At 40.4% G+C, this 19957-nt stretch overlaps 1 protein-coding gene across 1 annotated transcript; it reads left to right on the forward strand.

Annotated features, from left to right (window-relative positions):
• The first annotated feature begins 17496 nt into the window (after nt 1-17496).
• On the forward strand, nt 17497-18420 carry LOC101353866 (olfactory receptor 8S1-like). The gene has a single exon (XM_004388375.1). The coding sequence runs from the start codon at nt 17497-17499 to the stop codon at nt 18418-18420; it is 924 nt and encodes a 307-aa protein (XP_004388432.1).
• The last annotated feature ends 1537 nt before the right edge of the window (nt 18421-19957 follow it).

Raw genomic sequence — 19957 nt, forward strand, 5'->3', positions numbered from 1 at the left:
CATTCAAAACAGTCCTATGATATGCATTTTTCTAGAGTACAGAATAATATGGAAATTTGTCAATGCATTTACAAAGCTAAAATAACTCTTATTCAAACCCAACCATCCTCAAAAGAATACACAGGCAATAATTCTAGTAAAATTTTAATCCACTGAATCCAAAAGTGTGTTGAAAGAATAATAGCTCGTGACCAAATAATCCTTATTATTGATTTGACTCCTCAAATCAATAGGTTAAATGAGAACAATCGTATGTTTACCCTGATATATTCTCAAAAGGCATAAAATAAAATTCAACTACTATTTCTACCTGAAACATTTAATAAACAAAGTTTCAAATGCTTGTCTATTCGATAAAAAAAAATGTTTAACTTTAAACAGTACTCAACTACATGCTTCATAATAAAATGTTACATTGGAGAAATTATCGTTAAAATAAATAACAAGAAGAGAATGCTTACTATCACCCATATTACCTAACAAAATTCTGTAATTTCTCACCAGAGCATATAGATGAGGATAAGATATGAGATTTAAAATTGGGAGGGAGGAATCTACCAATATTTGGAGGTGATATGATTATGTACCTGGAAAATCTAAGAAAACTATATTAGAAATGAAAAATTATTAGTATTCTAAGAGAATTTTCTAAGGCAAAATTTAAAATATTCACACACTCAGTGGTTTTACTATACACCAACAAAAACTGTTAAACGAAAATCATATATTATGAAGGGAAGTGTCGATTCACTATAGCAAGATCAATATAAAATCCTCAGGATTAAACTCAACAATAAGTACTTAGAACTTATGTGAACAAAACAATCAAATAGAACTAAACGACATAAAAGATGTCTAAATTAATGAAGAATATATTCATTAAGCATGCTTTCATCCTCAAGTAATAGAAAATGTAATTAATAGTAGCATAAACCATAAGAATATTTATCATTAACAAGAGACTTAACAAGAGGTCTCTAGAGAGATGGGTCCAGAGTTGGTTCAGTAGAACAATAAAATCATCAATGACTTAGGCTCTTTTCATCATCTCCTATTATTGCTGTTGTCAAGTGCCTTGAGTGGGTTCCGACTCATAGCGACCCTAAGTACAAAAGAACGAAACACTGCCCGGTCCTGCGCCATCCTCAAAATCATAGTTATGCTTGAGCCCATTGTGGCAGCTACTATGTCAATCCATCTCATTGAGAGTCTTCCTCTTTTTCACTGACCCTCTACTTTACCAGGCATGATGTCCTTCTCCAGGGACTGATCATCTGCTATGCCATCCTCTATGTTTTAGATTTCATCTTCAGGTTTGTCCCCGATGCTGCAACTCTCAGCATCATGATCTTATAAAACACCAAACAAAGCTAAAGGAAGAGGAACTATTAGGATAGTCTGTCCTTAAACTTTCCATAAATTGAATCATTCTAAATGCTAAAATTAAATATACTGAAAATATTCAATTCTTGATGAGGAAGTGGAGGAATTGGACTTACATACTTTGCTAGCAGGAGTGTAAACTGGTAGTATCTACTAAACGGAAACCATACATCTACTCTAAGACTAAAAAATCCCACTCGTGTATACCAAAGAGAAATTGATTTACCCATGAAAAACATTACTAAAATTTTCATGACAGTTTTATTCTAACCAAAAACTGTAAATAGCCCAAATTTCCATCAACTGAAGGATAGATAAATGAATTCTACTATATTCATAGAAAGGAATATTGCACAGCAATTAAAAAAAAACCTATGGACAAAGCACAGATTAATCTCATAGATATTATATGACAAAAGCCAGAAACAGAGATATATATTACCTGATTTCATTTATTTGAAGTTGAAAATAGGGAAAGTAATCAGTGATGATCAATTGCCATAGATCTGATTCCAACTCATGACAACCCCATGTGCTTCAGGGTAGAACTGCTCTCCACAGGTTTTTCAATGACTGTATTTATGGAAGTAGATCCCTAGGACTTTCTTCTGCAGTGTCGCTGGATGGATTAAAACCACCAATCTTACGATTAGTAGCCAAGAACAAACCGTTTGCACCACCAACGTACCAACAATTGTGAGGATAGTACAGGACCAGGCAGTGTTTGTTTCTGTTACACACAGAGTCACTATCAGCTGACCAACAGCAACTAAAAACAATAATTGATGAGCTAAGTCAGTATAGGGGTTACCTACGGGGAATAGATTTAATGGTGTGAGAGAACTTTCTAACTGATTAAACGTTCTCTATCTTGATCTTTCTGGTAGTTACACAGTGTATACATACATAAAAATTCATCAAGCTGTACCTTTAATATCAGTGCCCTCCACTCATTTTACTTGTGTATCTTAGACCTCAATAAATAAGAAAACTAACATGAAAAGATCAATTCCTGGGCGTGTTCTCCAAGTTCTTCCTGATACATGTTAGCCATCTCCTGGAGCTGCTTTAGTAAATAATTCTCTTCTTCCTGTAGGAGGGCAGTACTTTCCAAGTTCACCCATTTGGAGACTTGACACCAGCTATTGGTCTAGAAGCCATGGGGAGAGGTGACAGAGGGCAAGTAACATCTTACAAGGCATCTGCCTCAAGTGAAGCTTCTGCATGGTCCCCAAAGGGAAGGCTGCTATCCTCCAGCTAGAGTTTGTAGGCCACTGCTGTACGGCCTAGAATGGTTCAAGGGACTCAGGGTTCTCAAGCACATCCATCCGCATGTCCCCATCCCATGTCTCACAGTTCCACTTCTTTCCTATTAGGTCCCTAAATTTAATATAGGTTATTTTCTGAGCTGTGAATTCAGCTCTCTTTATAATTAAGCTATTCTCATAATTAAGTTCTGGCCCTGATTTCCAGCACAATCTCTGGCTACAGAGATAGCGACAAGTCATGACAACTCCAAATTCATGAGCAAGAAATCAATGTTTGTTGTTTTTATACATTGTGGTTTCAGGGTTATTTGTCGCCACAGTTAAAAGCTAATACACCTAACAGGCCACCAAACTGTCCCTCAGTTCTAAAGCTGTTCTATCACCAGGGATTTCCTAAGTGCCAAACCTTATGCATTTTTTCAGCATTTATCTTTCCAAACCTCCCAGCTGTATTTGACTGTTGTGATTAGAACTGCTCTTTGCTGTCACCCCCTTAAATGTTGGTGTTCTCCAGGTTCTGTTCATGGTTCATTGCCTGCCTCATTCTACTCACTCTCAGTGGGTGCCAGCATCCATTCTTTTTTTTTTTTTTTTGGTACAAATATATATAATGAAACCTTTGTCATTTCAATATTTGTTACACATACAATTTAATAACATTAATTACTTTCATCATGTAGTTCAACCATCACCACTATCTGTTTCTGAATTTTTTCCATCACCCTTGACAGAAACTTACTGCCCCCTAAGCAATGACTCCTTTATTCTCCCCCCACTTCCCTGACCCCTGGTTACCACTAATAAACTTTGGTCTTTGTATATTTTCCAATTCTATATATTTCATGTAAGTGGGATCATACGATATCTACTCTTTTGTGACTGACCTATTTCACATAGCATAACTTTTTCAAGTTGGAGCCCTGGTGGAGCAGTGGTTAAGTGTTATGGCTGTTAACCAAAAGGTCAGCAGTTCAAATCCAGCAGCTGCTCCTTGGAAACCCTAAGAGGCAGTTCTACTCTGAATTATAACGTCGCTATGAATCAGAATTGACTTCACAGCAACGGGTTTTGTTTTTGTTGTTGTTGTTGTTTTAATGTTTTTAAGGCTTATCCATGTTGTACCATGTATCAAGGCTTCATTTCCCTTTGTGGCTGAGTAATATTCCATGTGTGTATATACCACATTTTGTTTATCCATTCATCTGTTGATGGACATTGTCTACATTCTGGATATTGTAAATAGTGCTGCAGTAAACATTGTTTTAAAAGTATCCATTTGCATTGCTGCTTTCTATTTTAGTAGTAGAATTGCTGGGTCTTTTGGAAATTTTATCTTTAACTTTTTAAGGTACAGCCAAACAGTATTCCACAGTGGCGGCATTATTTTACAATTTGACCAGCAACGGATGAGGGTTCCCATTTCTCCACATCCTCACCAACACTTGTTGTTTTCTATTTTTCTGATCATAGCCATCTGTCTTAGGCTGGGTTCTCTAGAGAAGCAAAACCAGTAAAGTGTATAAATATATACAGAGAGAGATTTATATTAAGGAAATCACCGTCTTGCTGGTAGAGGCTGGAACGTGGGTCAGGCTGGAGGTTTCTCCTGATTCATATGGCCGCACGGGCTGTCAAACCCAAGATCAGCAAGTCAGACAGCAGGGCTCTGGCTCACAGGCTGCAAAGACCGACAAGTCCCAAGATCAGCAGGCAAGACAGCAAGGAAGCTGCTAGCTCAAGTTCCAAGAACTGGAGGTCAGACGAACGGGAGCTAGCTACAGGATCCAGTGTGAGCAACAGCCCAAGAGACTTGCCAGAAAGTCCACTTGTATTTGATGCAGACCACACTCCCAAGGAAACTCCATTTCAACTAACTGGCTGCTCACAGCAGATCCCTTAATGGAGGTGATCACATTATATCAAATCTCATCATACAACTGTCAAACTGCATCATAACTGACAAACCACTGAGAGTCAAGGCTCAGCCAAATTGATACACAGCTGTAACCATCACAGCCCACCCCTTGTCAACTTGGTAACTGTACACATCTCCTTAAACCATACATAATCTCTGAATAAAAACAATTATAAACTTGTACTTGTGCCTAACATGATATAACGAGCATTCATACAACTGAATATGCGCTAGCCCTGTTTACATCATATATTTTATAAATGAAGAAAACAAAAATATTTGTTGCACACATACAAGAGAGAAATACTCAGAACAATTATACTCCTCATTTCTGCAACTGATCACGTGGTCATAACTGGTATTTAGAACTACCTACTTCCACCACCCATTCCATATTCCCTTTGCCCTCAGCAAGCACCTCAGCTGGTCGTGGTTCTTTGCCTGGTGGGATGACCCAAAACTTCATTCTTGAAGGGTCTGGGCCTTTAGTAGTCATGTGGGAATTCAGTTGCTGTAGTTTTCCATTGACTTTAATCACAGGGCATGGTAATACTAAGAGACACCCTAAGGGATCTCCTGCATTCTAGACATATTTTCTTTACCTCCATTATGTAATATCAATCCGATTTCCTCTTGGTAATCAAGATCAATCACACCAGCCAGTATGGTAACACCCTTCTTTGCCTGCTGATCCAGGGGCATAGGAGACCAAAGTTGCCAGGTGGCATTCTTAACTGCCAGTTCAATGGAATCAGTGATGTGTCTCCAGGTGGGAGCATTCCTCCCTTTGGAACCAAGACCTCTAGACCTGCAGAGAATAAAGTCACAGGGAAAGGAAGCAAAAATTTTGCAAGTGGGTCACTAGGGGTAATAGTGAGGTTGCCACTCCCATTTCCACCCCTTAACTCCTGGACCCATGAACCCTGGCTGTGGGAGAAACAGCACCGTATATTGGATGCTAGTTTAGAGCATATATGGCCTCCTGGATAACATTGCCCCAATCCTGCAAGGTATTGCCACCTAGCTGGCACCATAATTGTGTCTTTAGAAGGTCATTCCATTGTTCTATCAAGCCAGCTGCTTCAGGATGATGGGGAACATGGAAGACCAGTGAATTCCATGAGTATGGGCCCATTGCCACACTTCATTTTCTGTGAAGTGGATCCCTTAATCCAAGGTGTGTTGTGTAGGATACTGTCTTAGTTATCTAGTGCTGCTATAACAGAAATACCACAAGTATCTTCCCCAGTCGAGATGCTTCTCAGAGCAGGAACCCCGGGTCCAAAGGACACACTATTCTCCTAGTTCTTGTTTCTGGTGGTATGAGGTCCCCATGTCTCTCTGCTCATTTGTCTCTTTTATATCTCAAAATAGATTGACTTAAGACACAACCTAATCTTGTAGATTGAGTCCTGCCTCATTAACATAACTCATTAACATCATAAAGGTAGGATTTACAACACATAGGAAAATCACATCAGATGACAAAATGGTGGACAATCACACAATACTGGAAATTATGGCCTAGCCAAGTTGACACACATTTTTAGGGGGTGCAATTCAGCCATAACAGATACCATGACAGTGGATAAGACATTCTGTAAGTCCACAGATGGTAGTTTTGGCAGAAGCATTGCGTGCAGAGAAGGCAAATCCATATCCACAGTAAGTGTCTATTCCAGTAAGAACAAAATGCTGCCCTTTCCATGATGGAAGAGGTCCAATGTAATCAACTTGCCACCAGGTTGCTGACTGATCACCTCGAGGGATGATGCCATACTGGGGATTCAGTGTTTGTCTCTGTTACTGGCAGATTGGACACTCAGCAGTGGCTGTAGCCAAGTCAGCCTTAGTGAGTGAAAGTCCATGTTGCTAAGCCCATGCATAACCTCCATCCCTACCACCATGACCACTTTTTTCATGAGCCCATTTGGCAATGAGAGGAGTGGCTGGGGGAAGAGGATGACTCGTTTCCACAGAACACTTCATCCTATCCACTTGATTGTTAAAATCCTCCTCTGCTGAGGTCACCCTTTGGTGGGCATTCACATAAGACACAAATATCTTCACTTCTTTGGCCCATTCAGAAAGATCTATCCACATACTTGTTCCCCATATCTTCTTGTCTCCAATTTTCCAATCATGTTCCTTACAAGTCCCTGACCATCCAGCCAAAACATTGGCCACAGCCCATGAATCAGTATACAATCGTACATCTGGCCATTTCTCCTTCCAAGAAAAGTGAACAACCAGGTGCACTGCTCAAAATTCTTCCCATTGGGAGGATTTCCCTTCACCACTGTCCTTCAGGGAGGTCCCAGAAAGGGGTTGTAGTGCTTCCACTGCCCACTTTCAAGTGGTGCCTGCATATTGTGCAGAACCATCTGTAAAACAGGCACGAGTTTTCTCTTCTTCAGTCAATTGAGCATAAGGAACTCCCCATAAGTCCATAGGTACAGACTGGGAGATGGAAGGTAATGTGACATGAGTGGAGACCATGGGCATTTGGGCCACTTCCTCATGCAACTTACTTGTGCCTTCAGGTCCTGCTTGGGCCCAGTCTCATATATACCTCTTCCATTTAATGATGGAGTGCTGCTGTGCACATCCAACTTTATAACTCTGTGGGTCAGACAACACCCAGTTCATGATGGGCAGCTAAGGCCACATGGTAACTTGGTGGCCCATGGTTAAACATTCAGTCCCTACTAAGACCCAGTAACAAGTCAAAAGCTGTTTCTCAAAAGGAAAGTAGTTGTCTGCAGATGATGGCTGGGCTTTGCTCCAAAATCCTAAGGGTCTGCACTGTAATTCACCAATAGGGACCTTCCAAAGACTCCAACAGCATCTCTAGCTCCCACTGACACTTCAAGCACCATTGGATCAGCTATATCATATGGCCCAAGTGGCAGAGCTACTTGAACAGCAGCCTGAACCTGTTGCCGAGCCTTCTTTTGGTCTGGGCCCCACTCAAAACTAGCAGTTTTTCAAGTCACTTAATAAATAGACCTGAGTAGCACACCCAAATAAGGGATATGTTGCCTCCAAAATCCAAAAAGGCCCACTAGGTGTTGTGCCTCCTTTTTAGCTGTGGGAGGGGCCAAATGCACTAACTTATCCCTCACATTAGAAGGAATATCTCGAAAGCCCCACACCACTGAATCCCTGGTAATTTCACTGAGGTGAAAGACACTGATTGTTTTTGTTGGATTAATTTCCCACCCTCTAGCAGGCAAATGTTTTATCAATAACTCCAGAGTTATTGACACTTCCTCTTATCAGCTCCAATCAGCATAATGTCATCAATGTAATGGACCAGTGTGACATCTTATGGAAGGGAAAGGCAATCAAGTTCCCTGAGGATTAAATTATGACATAGGGCTGGAGAGTTGATATAGTCCTGAGGGAAGACATTGAAGGTGTATTGTTGGCCTAGCCAGTTGAAGGCAAACTGCTTCTGGTGGTCCTTCAAAACAGGTATGGAGAAAAAGCCGTTAGCCAGATCAACAGTTGCATACCAAGTACCAGGAGATGTATTAATTTGCTCAAGCAATGAAACTGCATCTGGAACAGCAGCTGCAATTGGAGTCACCCCCTGGTTAAATTTTTGATAATCCACTGTTCTTCTCCAAGATCTATCTGTTTTTTGCACAGGCCAAATGGGAGAGTTGAATGGGGATGTGGTGGGAATCACCACCCCTGCATCCTTTAAGTCCTTGATGATGGCACTGATCTCTGCAATCCCTCCAGAAATGTGGTATTGCTTTTGGTTTACTATTTTCCTAGGTAGGGACAGTTCTAATGGCTTCCACTTGGCTTTTCCTACCATAATAGCCCTCACTGTATTTGTCACGGACCCAATGTAGGGGTTCTGCCAGTTGCTATCTATTTCAACTATGCATTCTGGAACTGGGGAAATCACTACAGGATGGGTTCAAGGACCCAATGGATCTACTGTGAGATGGACATGAGCTAAGACTCCATTAATAACCTGACCTCCATATGCCCCTACTCTGACTGGTGGGCCACAGTGACATTCTGGGTCTCCTGAAATTAGTGTCAGTTCAGAGACAGTATCCAGTAATTGCCTAAAATTCTGATTATTTCCTTTTCCTCCTTGAACAGGCACTCTAGTAAAAGGCCATAGATCCCTTTGGGGAAGGCTGGGAGAAAGATTAACAATATAGATTTTTGACAGTGTAGTGAGGTCCTTCTTCAAGTGGACCCTGCCTCCCCTCCCTTCAAAGCATTGTGGGTCTGTAAACTCACTCAAGTCTGAGAATCAAGTAAGGCGCCATGACTCTCTATTCCGGTGATTTGAGTTAGACTGCTGTTTACTTGACCTGGATAGAATTCTTCTGCTTGTACAAATCAAGTAAATAGTTAGTAGATTTCCTATCTATTTCACTCCTAGGGACACCGCGACTAAGTAGTCAATGCCATAAGTCCATATGAGTCAGACTACTCCGATTACTGCTTTGACTCCACTGTTCATTACAGTAACCACGCTCACCTTGTCTTTGTTGATTGAGTGCCACCACTTGGCAACTAATTCCATAGGGTCCAATCAACCCTGTTGTAGATAGGTGTCCTAATTCAGTTAGGACATTTCCACTGTCAAATCGGACTTACATAAAACAGCAATCACAGCATTCTAAGGATGCTGTGGCTCCCTTCACAAATTTGTTACTCATAGTTGTGGTAAAAGGTGTGTCCTCTGGGCACTCCATGTGTGGGTCTGTGGGTCTAACCTGATAAATCCACTCTAGAATGCCGATTTCTCTAAGCCTTTGGATACCTTCTTCTACAGTATACCAAGGCAGGTCTGGTACTTCAAGTTGATTTAGTATAGGCCACCAGGTAATACATGCTTCAGTGACCCAACCAAAGATACTATTAGATCCTTTCCTAACTTCTCCAGCTGAAACATTGAATGAAGAATCTGTGCTTAGTGGGCCCTTATCAATAAACTCAGACTGACACAACTTCATGTTCCTTGCACCATTACCCCACACCCTTAATAGCCATTCCCACACATATTCCCCAGATTTCTGTTTGTACATATGAGAAAAGCCAAGCAGTTCTTTTGGAGTGTAGTGTACCTCCTCCTGGGTCACACTTAGTGCTTCACCTTTTGGGGCTCAAAAAAAAAACCTGAACCCATTGCTGTTGAGTCATAGAACTGCCCCATAGAGTTTCCAAGGAGCACCTGGTGGATTCAGACTGCCATCTTTTGGTTAGCAGCTGTAGCACTTAACCACTATGCCACCAGGTTTTGTGACTTAAATCTAGTTATAGGTGTAGAAGCCAAAATCAGTGGTGGGGAAATGTTTTGAGAACATTCAGCATTGTCTTATAAAGCATCTGCCTCAGTGATGCCCCAGACAATGACTCAGACATAAGCTTTTTAGACTCAGCTAGGTTAATCTCATTAGATGGGAGTGGAGGGGATAATGATTTTATTGGGGAGGGTAGTTCAGCAGACAAACATGGAGTAATCTTTTCAGATGGGAGTGAGAGGGCTGGTTCTGTAGACAGGAGTGATTTAACAGAATTTACAGGCTCAGTGTCCCCAGCTTCCTGATTATCTGCCCATATGTCCCCATCTCAAGTCTCAAGATCCCATTTCTTCCCAATAATTACCCTCACTTTAACTTCAGACACCACTCGAGGTTGGGAATTGAATTGGCATTGTAATTCAGCCACTCTCACGATAAGACTCTGGGTTTGGTTTCCAGCAATATCAACTCCATTACTATAAGAAATAAGGCTTTCTTTCAAGGCACAAGTGGAAACTTTAAGGTCATTTATGTGGTGCTTGAGCTTTGATTCTGAAGCCCTGAGCTCATCTCTTTCTTTCACCAGTTTGTCTACCAAAAGTAGGACCAACCAAACAGCTTTTGTATACTTCTCATTATGACAAAATTGAAGAAAGGTATCAAACATGCGATCACCAAGAGCCTCAGCTTTTCACCAGTACTTGATTTATCAGTGGTGATAGTTTGCGTATTTCTATTGCCATCTCACACCATGGATTAGCAGTGCCCTCTTTACTACTGGAGGCAGAGTCATCAACATCTTTAAGACTAACCAGACTTGAGAAACAATTTATAAAACTCACCCTTAAAATTTGGTTAGTCTAGACCCACTTTAGGTACCAAATGTCTTAGGCTGAGTTCTCTAGAGAAGCAAAACCAGTAAAGTGTATAAATATATAGAGAGACAGAGATTTATATTAAGGAAATGACTCACACAATTGTACAGGCTGGAATGTGGATCAGGCTGGAGGCTTCTCCTGATTCAGTAGCCACACAGGTTGGCAAACCCAAGATCGGCAAGTCAGACAGCAGGGCTCTGGCTCACAAGTTTGAAGACTGACAAATCCTAAGATTGGCAGGCAAGATGGCAAGTAAGCTGCCAGTTCAAGTCTCAAGAACCAGAGTTCAGATGAACAGGAGCCAGCTGCAGGATCCAGTGCAAGCAACAGCCCAAGAGACTTGCCAGAAAGTCCACTTGTATTCAATGCAGACCACATCCCCAAGGAAACTCCCTTTCAACTGATTGGCTGCTCACAAGGAATTCCATCATGGAGGTGATTGCACTATATCAAATATCATCATGGAAGTGATCACCTCATCATATAACTGCCAAATACATCATAACTGCCAAACCACTTAGAGTCAAGGTTCAGCCAACCTTAACAATCACACCATCCTAGTAAGGATGAAATGGTATCTCACTGTGGTTTTGATTTACATGTCCCTAATGCAAAGGGAGTGGAGCCCTGGTGGCACAGTAGTTAAGAGCTCGGCTGCTAACCACAAGGTTGGCAGTCCAAATCCACTAGCCATTCCTTGGAAACCCTATGGGGCAATTCTACTCTGTCCTATAGGGTCACTATGAGTTGTAATCGACTCGACGGCAACGGGTTTTGTTTGGTTTTTAGTAATGCAAAGGGTAGAGGGAACCATTGAATTTGTAGTCAGCAGGTCAGAAGTGAGGGAGCCCAGTGGTGATGTGGGTGGCCTGAGCTTGCAGTTGGCATCCTGAAGGATAGTGAGAAAACCCCAAATTTGTAGCCAGAAGGTAAGAAATAAGGGTTTCATGTGGACTCCCCAATTTGTGGCTGTCATCTGAAGTCCTGGGCTGATTGGCAGTCTGGAGACCTGTGTCTTTCAACTTGTGAGATCTGACCTAGCTCTGCATGGCTAGGGTCAGTGAAAGAAATGTATGGTCAACTATTGTCAGAATTTAACTCAGAAGAAGAAAGTAGGGATTTGTTATGTCCTCATATTTGGAGTCTGGAAAAAGCGGAGTTGACGTATCCTTACAGTTATTTCTATGAAAACACCATTAAAATATTGATGATACTTTCTTCCCTCAGATAAGAAAAAATGTTGAACTTAAACATTTTAATAGCCCATTGCATGAATTATTAATAATTCATGGAATATTTGAGTTATTAACTCTTTAACAGAGATAGGTAGGTAGGCAGGTAGATATACAGATAGATAGATAGACAGACAGACAGATAGGTAGAGATAGGTAGATAAGTTGTTAGGTAGGTAAATAGATGGGTAGATAGGCAGACAGATGAGTAGATAGTCGGGTGGGTAGATGGGTAAGTAGATAGACAGACTGATAGAGAGACGGGTAGATAGATGGGTAGGTAGACAGGTGGGTAGATAGATAAGTAGATAGGTAGGCAGATGAGTAGATAGACGGGTAGGTAGATGGGTAAGTAGATAGCTCTTCAGATTGATAGATAGATAGGTAGATTGAGAGACGGGTAGATAGATGGGTAGGTAGACAGGTGGGTAGATAGATAAATAGATAAGTAGCTAGGTAGGCAGATGGATAGACAGCCGGGTAGGTAGATGGGTAGATAGAGAGATAGATACATACACAGGTAGGTAGATTGATAGGTAGACAGAGGAGTAGGTAGACACACAGGTAGATAGACAATAGATAGATGGACAGATAAAAAAATACCATTGAGTCAACTGTCTCATGATAACATTATGTACAACAGAATGAAACACTGCCCAGTCCTGCATCATTCTCCCGATTGTCAACATGTTCAAGTCTACTGTTGTGGCTATTGTGCCAAATCATCTCATGGAGGATCTCCCTGGCCTTTTGGCCCACTACTCCACCAAATATGATGTCCTCCTCTAGTGACTGATCCCTCCTTATGACATGTCCAAAGCAAGCAAGTCCCACAATGTTCTGTTGTGATCCATAAAGTTTTCAGTGGCTAATTTTCAGAAGTGGATCGCCAAGCCTTTCTTCCCATTCTGTCTTAGTCTGCAAGCTCCACTGAAACCTGTCCACCCTGGGTGACCCTGCTGATGTTTGAAATACAAGTGACATAGCTTCTAAAATCACAACAATGCACAAGCCTCCACAGTGCAACAAACTGACAGACGGGTAACTCTAGCAAACCCTTTAAAATTTCATTTTAAGCTTAGAATATAGAAACTAAAACTGAAGGACCGATTATTTTCCCAGAATGGAATTATCACCTCTCATTTAATCATTATAGTGAATAATTCTATTGTGAATGCAAGAAAAACTCATATGTATACTAGGAAATAACCTGAAACTTAATAATGTGCCATAGCCCATATTCCCTGAGAACTCTTAAGGGGTGCTTTCAGCACCTTGTAGCTAAGAGGAAAATGTTCGTTTCACAGCAGAACAAATTTATTAATAATTGCCTTAATTCAGAAACTTCAAATATTGCCCTGGAGAGATTTCAATGTGCCTCTTAGTAAGTTTAACTTTCTAGTTACCTGGTAAATGTGCAGAGCTCAGCTTCAGGCTGAGACTTCAGGGAATATGGGGCATTGGCCCAGCTTCCCCTGGGTGCCAGAACCAGCCCACGGCTGCCTAAGCATAGATAGCCTCTGACTGGCTCCATTGGAGAGGTCTTTCTTTAAATGATGCTCTTAGCATAGTATTTAGAATCACAGAGAAAATAAAGAGATGCCAGGTTTTGAACCTGAGAGCCTGTGACAGATTCAATGAAATATACACCATTTGATCAGAATATGACTTTCTTTGGAGAAATTATTTTTGTCTATCCATATAGTGACCTGCATTGCAGAATGATTCCACTCTAGGTTAAGGTATTGAGGAGAATAATCCTGATTCTGTGACACTTCAAGTACTTCTGGAGCTTGAACTATTCTAATGTCCTGCACTCATTGAAAACAAGGAGACAAGCTATCCGCTATGTCGAGATTCAGAGACTCCTGTGACACAAGTTCTCTTATGGGGAGATGTTACCTATGATGTGTCCACTCATCATGGGAAAGCCAGAACACGCAGGAGTTGCCTCTTCCAGAGAATTTGAAGGCATGGTAATCTCTTCCCTGGTTCTCTGATACTCCCCCTATTTTTCTTTCTAAAAAGTCCCATATGTGTTTTAATTTTACTATGCATTCTCAATCCACAGTCCTTGCCAATTCAACTTGGTTCCATTCATACGTGATCCAGAATCTACTACTACACTCCTCCCTATTCTCTGAGATGTATATGGAAACTTCCCGTTCCTTGGCAGATCATCTCCTTCCCTGGATGGAGCACTGATGTTTCTGTTTCCCCAGCTGCCTAAAAAAGCTTCTGAGAAAGGTCTGTCTTCCCTCCCTACATAACACTGGGGACAGGGACAGGGACATCTTGCAGCCTGAGCATAAATTCTCTAATGCTTCTGGATCCCAAAAGATTGCAGAAAGCTGAGACCTGGAATGAAATGAGAGATCAGAAATAGATATTAGACTGTTGGAGCTATTTCTACACCTCCTTGCACAGAACTCCAGTTAGGGGAACTGCAGTGAAGATCTTCTCTTACTCAACCACTCTCAGATCTAGTTACCTTGAGACAATGTGAGTAGTGTGAGGGAGCCCAGGGGAGGACAACTCTGAGAATAATATCAAGAGGATGAAGTTGACCTTTGGTCCCATTCTGCTTCCAGCATTGATGTCCTTCTCCCCAGTTCAGATTCCTCCCCCACACACCGAGGGTCTGAAAGTTGCCCCTCAGCCCCTAGGATCCGTCAAGTCAGATTGTCCAGGATGACCTTCCACACATACCCTTCACTCTTTTATCTATTCCAAAATATCTTGAAGTAACCAGTGTGAGCAAGGCTTGTCTAGTAAACTTCTGAAATCCTCTCTTCATGTATTTTACCATTCACTGTGTTCAACCACCTCTTCTTTCAGTTCAGTCTTTTCCTGTCCTCACCCATGTAAAATGACATCAGTCTCTCACATGTCACTATTAAACGAAGCCAACATCTTCGCTTCAAAGTAGTGATGGAAGCTTATATTTATTTTCCTGTTTAGTTGGCATAGAATTGAATTGAAAGACTTTATCTTTGATCTCTAAAGAAATGTATGGAATCAGCTTACGATGGTGAGGGAGGTTGGACTCCCTTCTTTGTGATAACATCTAAATCACATGGTACAATTAGTTGCTAATTTCATGCAGACAAAATGTGGATGCTAGGAGGGAAATGCTACACTGTTCAAAATGTGAGCCCCAAATCTGCCGGGGACACTGTGGTCAGGTTCCTCTCTAAAGTGAAGTGGAAAAAATGGAGCAATTTTCAGGACAACTGGAAAATATCCTTTGAAATACCTGAAAATATCAAAATTCTTTTGTCATGGATTGAATTGTGTCTCCCAAAAATATCTGTCAACTTGGCTAGGCCATGTTTCCCAATATTGTGTGATTGTCCACCATTTGTCATCTGATGTGGTTTTCCTGCGTGTTGTAAATTCTATCTCTATGATGTTAATGAGGTGCGATTAGCAGCAGTTATGTCAACGAGGCAGGACCCAAGCTACAAGGTTAGGTTTTATCTTAAATCAATCTCTTATGAAATATAAAAGACAGAAGCGAGCAGAGAGACATGGGAACCTCATACCACCAAGAAACAAGAACCAGAATAGGATGTCCTCTGGACCTGGGGTCCCTGCACTGAGAAGCTCCTTGACCAGGGAGGGATTAATGACAAGGACCTTCCCCTAGAGCATACAGAGAGAAAAAGCCTTCCCCTAGAGCTGATGCCCTGAATTTAGACTTCTAGCCTGCAGACTGAGAGAATAAACTTCCATTTGTTGAAGCCATCCACTTGTGGTATTTCTGTTGTAGCAGCACTAGATAACTAAGATACCTTTGAAATATCTGAAAATATCCAAATGCATAAAGAAAATGTGTCCAATTTATCATTTTACTTTGCTTGTGTATATTTCAGGCAAAATGTTGTTTTTAGTAGTATTTATAATTTTATTCATGCAGGGTCCTCAAAAGGAGGTTCTCCAGGCAATTATTCTTCTCCATCACTGTATATAAGCTAAAGTCCTGCAGGCACACAAAGGTGAATATTGCCTTATTTATCCAGGCTCAGGGATAACCTAGACTTGAGTCTAAGATGGACATAAGCTTGGGATAATGGGTTTTTCAACCTGATCAGAATTTAAGCTTCTCTTGACAAAGTATCACATGGTAATAGATTGCTGGAAAGGCAGGAGGGGCGAGAAACAGAGCTCCATGAATTAGTCATATTAAATTTTTCATACATCTTGGAGGCTACCATGGGCTCAGATTGTAGACTGCCAGACAAAAGCGCAATACTGATAAGAATTCTGAATGTTGAAGTATGAAAACTTGTCTTTATTGCTATGGACAAAACCTAGACTCCTGGATGATAATCATAAAAAATGGAATGTATTTCATGATTCTTCTACTTTCTATCAACATAATATTACAAAATTCCCCTGAATATCAGATTTCACATTAGTAAAACAGGATATAAGATTCCCTGCTGTCTTAGGTATCTAGCGCTGCTATAACAGAAATACCACAAGCGGATGGCTTTAACAAAGAGAAATTTATTCTCTCACAGTCTAGGAGACTAGAAGTCTGAATTCAGGATGTCAGCTCCAGGGAAGGGCTTTCTCTATCTGTTGGCTCTGGGGAAAGGTCCTTGGCATCAATCTTCCCTGGACAAGGAGCTTCTCAGAGCAGGTACTCCAGATCCAAAGGACACGCTATTCTCCTGGCTCTTGTTTCTTGGTAGTATGAGGTTCCCCTGTCTCTCTGCTCACTTCTTCCATTTATATCTCAGAAGAAATTGATTTAAGACAAAACCTAAGCTTATAGATTGAGTCCTGCTTCATCAACATAACTGCCTCTAATCTTGCCTCATTACTATCATAGAGATAGGATTTACATCACATAGGAAAATGACATCAGATCACAAAATGGTGGATAACCACACAATACTGGTAATCATGGCCTAGCCAAGTTGACACACGTTTTTGGGGGACACAATTCAATCCATGACACCTGCTTAAATGTATCACAGAATTGCTGAGAGAAAATACTGATATAGTGATTGAAAAGGTATTCTGTAAACACCCACACACACAAAAAAATAGTCCTATTAAAATTTAATGTGCTGTTAGGACATAAGAAGCCATTGGATGATTTTGAACCAAATAATATTAATAATAATGATTTGGGGGAAAAAGAGGAGAAGAATTTTGAACAAGTACTGTTAGTATATGCAATAATATCTTTTTAAAACAAAACGATTTTAAGGATTTATGAACTATAGGAAGAGTTCAGTGTAAGGTAAATATATAAATGTGTAGGTGAGCCAGAAATATTCATTTTTCCAGTAAATCCTTGTGGAACAAGTATAGAATTCTCTGAAGTATGAGAATAATATGACCCAAGATTTAAAACTGCTAAAGAAAAAAAAATCTTGCTGATATACAGTGACGGCAGCTTTGAGATGTCTGAGCACAGAGTCCAGGCAGAGCAAGGAAGGGGTTTATGAGAAGATTGGGTGATGCTCTGAAGGAAATCAGTGATCTTACCCCTCTTCCTATTTTATTTCAAGAAACTATCCTTATATGGCCTTGAGGAACCACAGCACCATCACCGAGTTCATCCTCCTCGGGCTGTCTGCTGACCCCTACATTGAGGCTCTGCTCTTTATGCTCTTCCTGGTGATCTACCTCCTGACCCTGATGGGGAACCTGGTGATGCTGCTGGTAAACAGGGCTGATTCTCACCTCCACATGCCCATGTACTTCTTCTTGGGAAATCTCTCATTCCTGGATCTCTGCTTCTCTTCTGTCACTCTACCCAAGCTGCATGAGGATCTTCTGTCTGAGAAGAAAACCATCTCATTAGTGGGCTGTATGGCTCAGGTCTTCTTTGTGTTTATCCCTGAAGGGACTGAAGCCTTCCTGCTCTCTGTGATGGCCTATGACCGCTATGCTGCCATCTGCCACCCACTGCTCTATGGACAGCTGATGAGCAACCAGCTCTGTGTGAGGCTACTGTTGACCTCATGGGGGCTGGCCTCTCTCAATTCAGTTGTCATTGTGCTTTTGGCTATTCACCTGGACTTCTGTGAGGCCCAAACTATTCACCACTACATCTGTGAGCTGCCCTCTCTCTTCCCTCTGTCTTGCTCTGATACTTCCATCAATATCAATATCCTGATCTGCTCTACTTTACTGCATGGGCTTGGAACCTTCCTCCCAATCTTCATCTCCTACACCCATATTATCTCCACCATCCTGAGCATCAGCTCCACCACAGGCAGAAACAAGGCCTTCTGCACCTGCTCCTCCCACCTCATTGCAGTGATCCTGTTTTTTGGTTCAGGTTTGGTTTGCTATCTCATGCCCACCTCTGGTTCCTCCCCTGATTTGCTTGCTTCCCTGCAGTACAGTGTGGTCACTCCCATGCTGAATCCACTCATCTACAGCCTAAAGAACAAGGAGGTGAAGACAGCTTTGAAAAGAACACTGGAGAAATATCTATAATATTTTAGCTAATGAGCAAAGACAGTTATGCCATAAAATTGCAAAGATTGCTTTTCTCTGCATAAGCTCTTTTGTCCCACCCCTTCCCACTACACAATGTCAAATATATGCATGAAAGAGTTCAGAGCCTGCCTGAACACAACCAATCTCGTTATTTCATGGTAGGGGCTCTTTATTTTGGTCCCCTATTTGGGAAGTCTGTGCTCTGCTGATTGGAGGAGAATATGAAGACAATCTTCCTCAAAGTAGATCAATAAGAAAAACTAATTAGAGTGAAAAGATAAGATACAGAGATGATTATTTTATGATATCCAGCATCTATGAGGAGTCCCAGAAGGAAAGAACTGAAAAACAAGGGAGAAATTCATTAAACCAAAATTAAAATTTTTCAAATAGCAACTGCTTGGAAATTTTTTTAGATACCATTGCCAAAAAAATCCTATGTCAACAAAATGGGCAAATTACATTTAGAATATTATACAAATGAGCACTACATACTAAAGTTACAAAGTATTGCTAATAAAGAAATCAGCATAGAATTTCTATCCTTAAATGCATTCATTAATAAATAAGAATTTTTGAATGAGAAACTAATTTGCACTGTAAACTTTCCGCTAAAGCACAATAAAACTTAAAAAATAAATAAATAAGAAAAAAATTTAGATTTCTGAATGCTCAAATACAAGAGAGAAAGATAATAAAACCAAATGTAAGAAGGAATCCCTGCGTGGCACAAACAGTTAAGACTATTAGCTTAAAGGTTGGCTGTTCAAACCCACTCCACTGCACCTCCAGAGACAAAACTGTTTATCTTCCAAAATTCATAGTCTTGAAAATCCTATGGAGCAGTTCTACTCGGCATACATGAGGTCACCATGAGTCAGAATCTACTGATGGCAACTAAGAACAACAAATGTAAGAAAAGGATAAAGAAATTAAATAAATAAAATCATAAATTAATGTACTACAAGACAGAATCAAGAAATAAATCCAAGCTACAGTTATTCAAAAAGATCTATAAAAGTTGCCATGACTTTGTAGAATATATTCAAGAAATAAATAAGAAACTAATAAAAGCATCACTGATATAAAAGAAAAATTACAAGGAAATACTAAGATTTTATAGAAATAATTTTGAGTAGCAGGATTGTGTTTGATTTTCAAGTAAAATTTAACTAAAGGAAAAGAAAAATGAGCCATTAAATTTGTTTTAAATAACAATAATATCAAAGAATTAACTTCAGAGGAGCTACAGGCACAGATAGTTGTTTCAGTTGACACATTCCAAATTTTAGCTTTCAAAACAGTCCTATGTGATATGAATTTTCCTAGAGTACAGAATAATATGCAAATTTGTCAGTGCATTTACAAAGCTAAAATAACTCTCATGCAAACCTCAACATCCTCTAATGACTATATAGGCAATAATTCTAAATAAAATATTAATCCATTGAATCAAAAAGTATGCTGAAAGAAGAATAGTTCATAACCAAATAAACCTTATTAGTGATTTGATTCCTCATGAACTATTATTCTC

This window comes from Trichechus manatus, unplaced genomic scaffold (assembly GCF_000243295.1).
Source record: "Trichechus manatus latirostris isolate Lorelei unplaced genomic scaffold, TriManLat1.0 scaffold00209, whole genome shotgun sequence".
NCBI classification, from domain to species: Eukaryota; Metazoa; Chordata; class Mammalia; order Sirenia; family Trichechidae; genus Trichechus; species Trichechus manatus.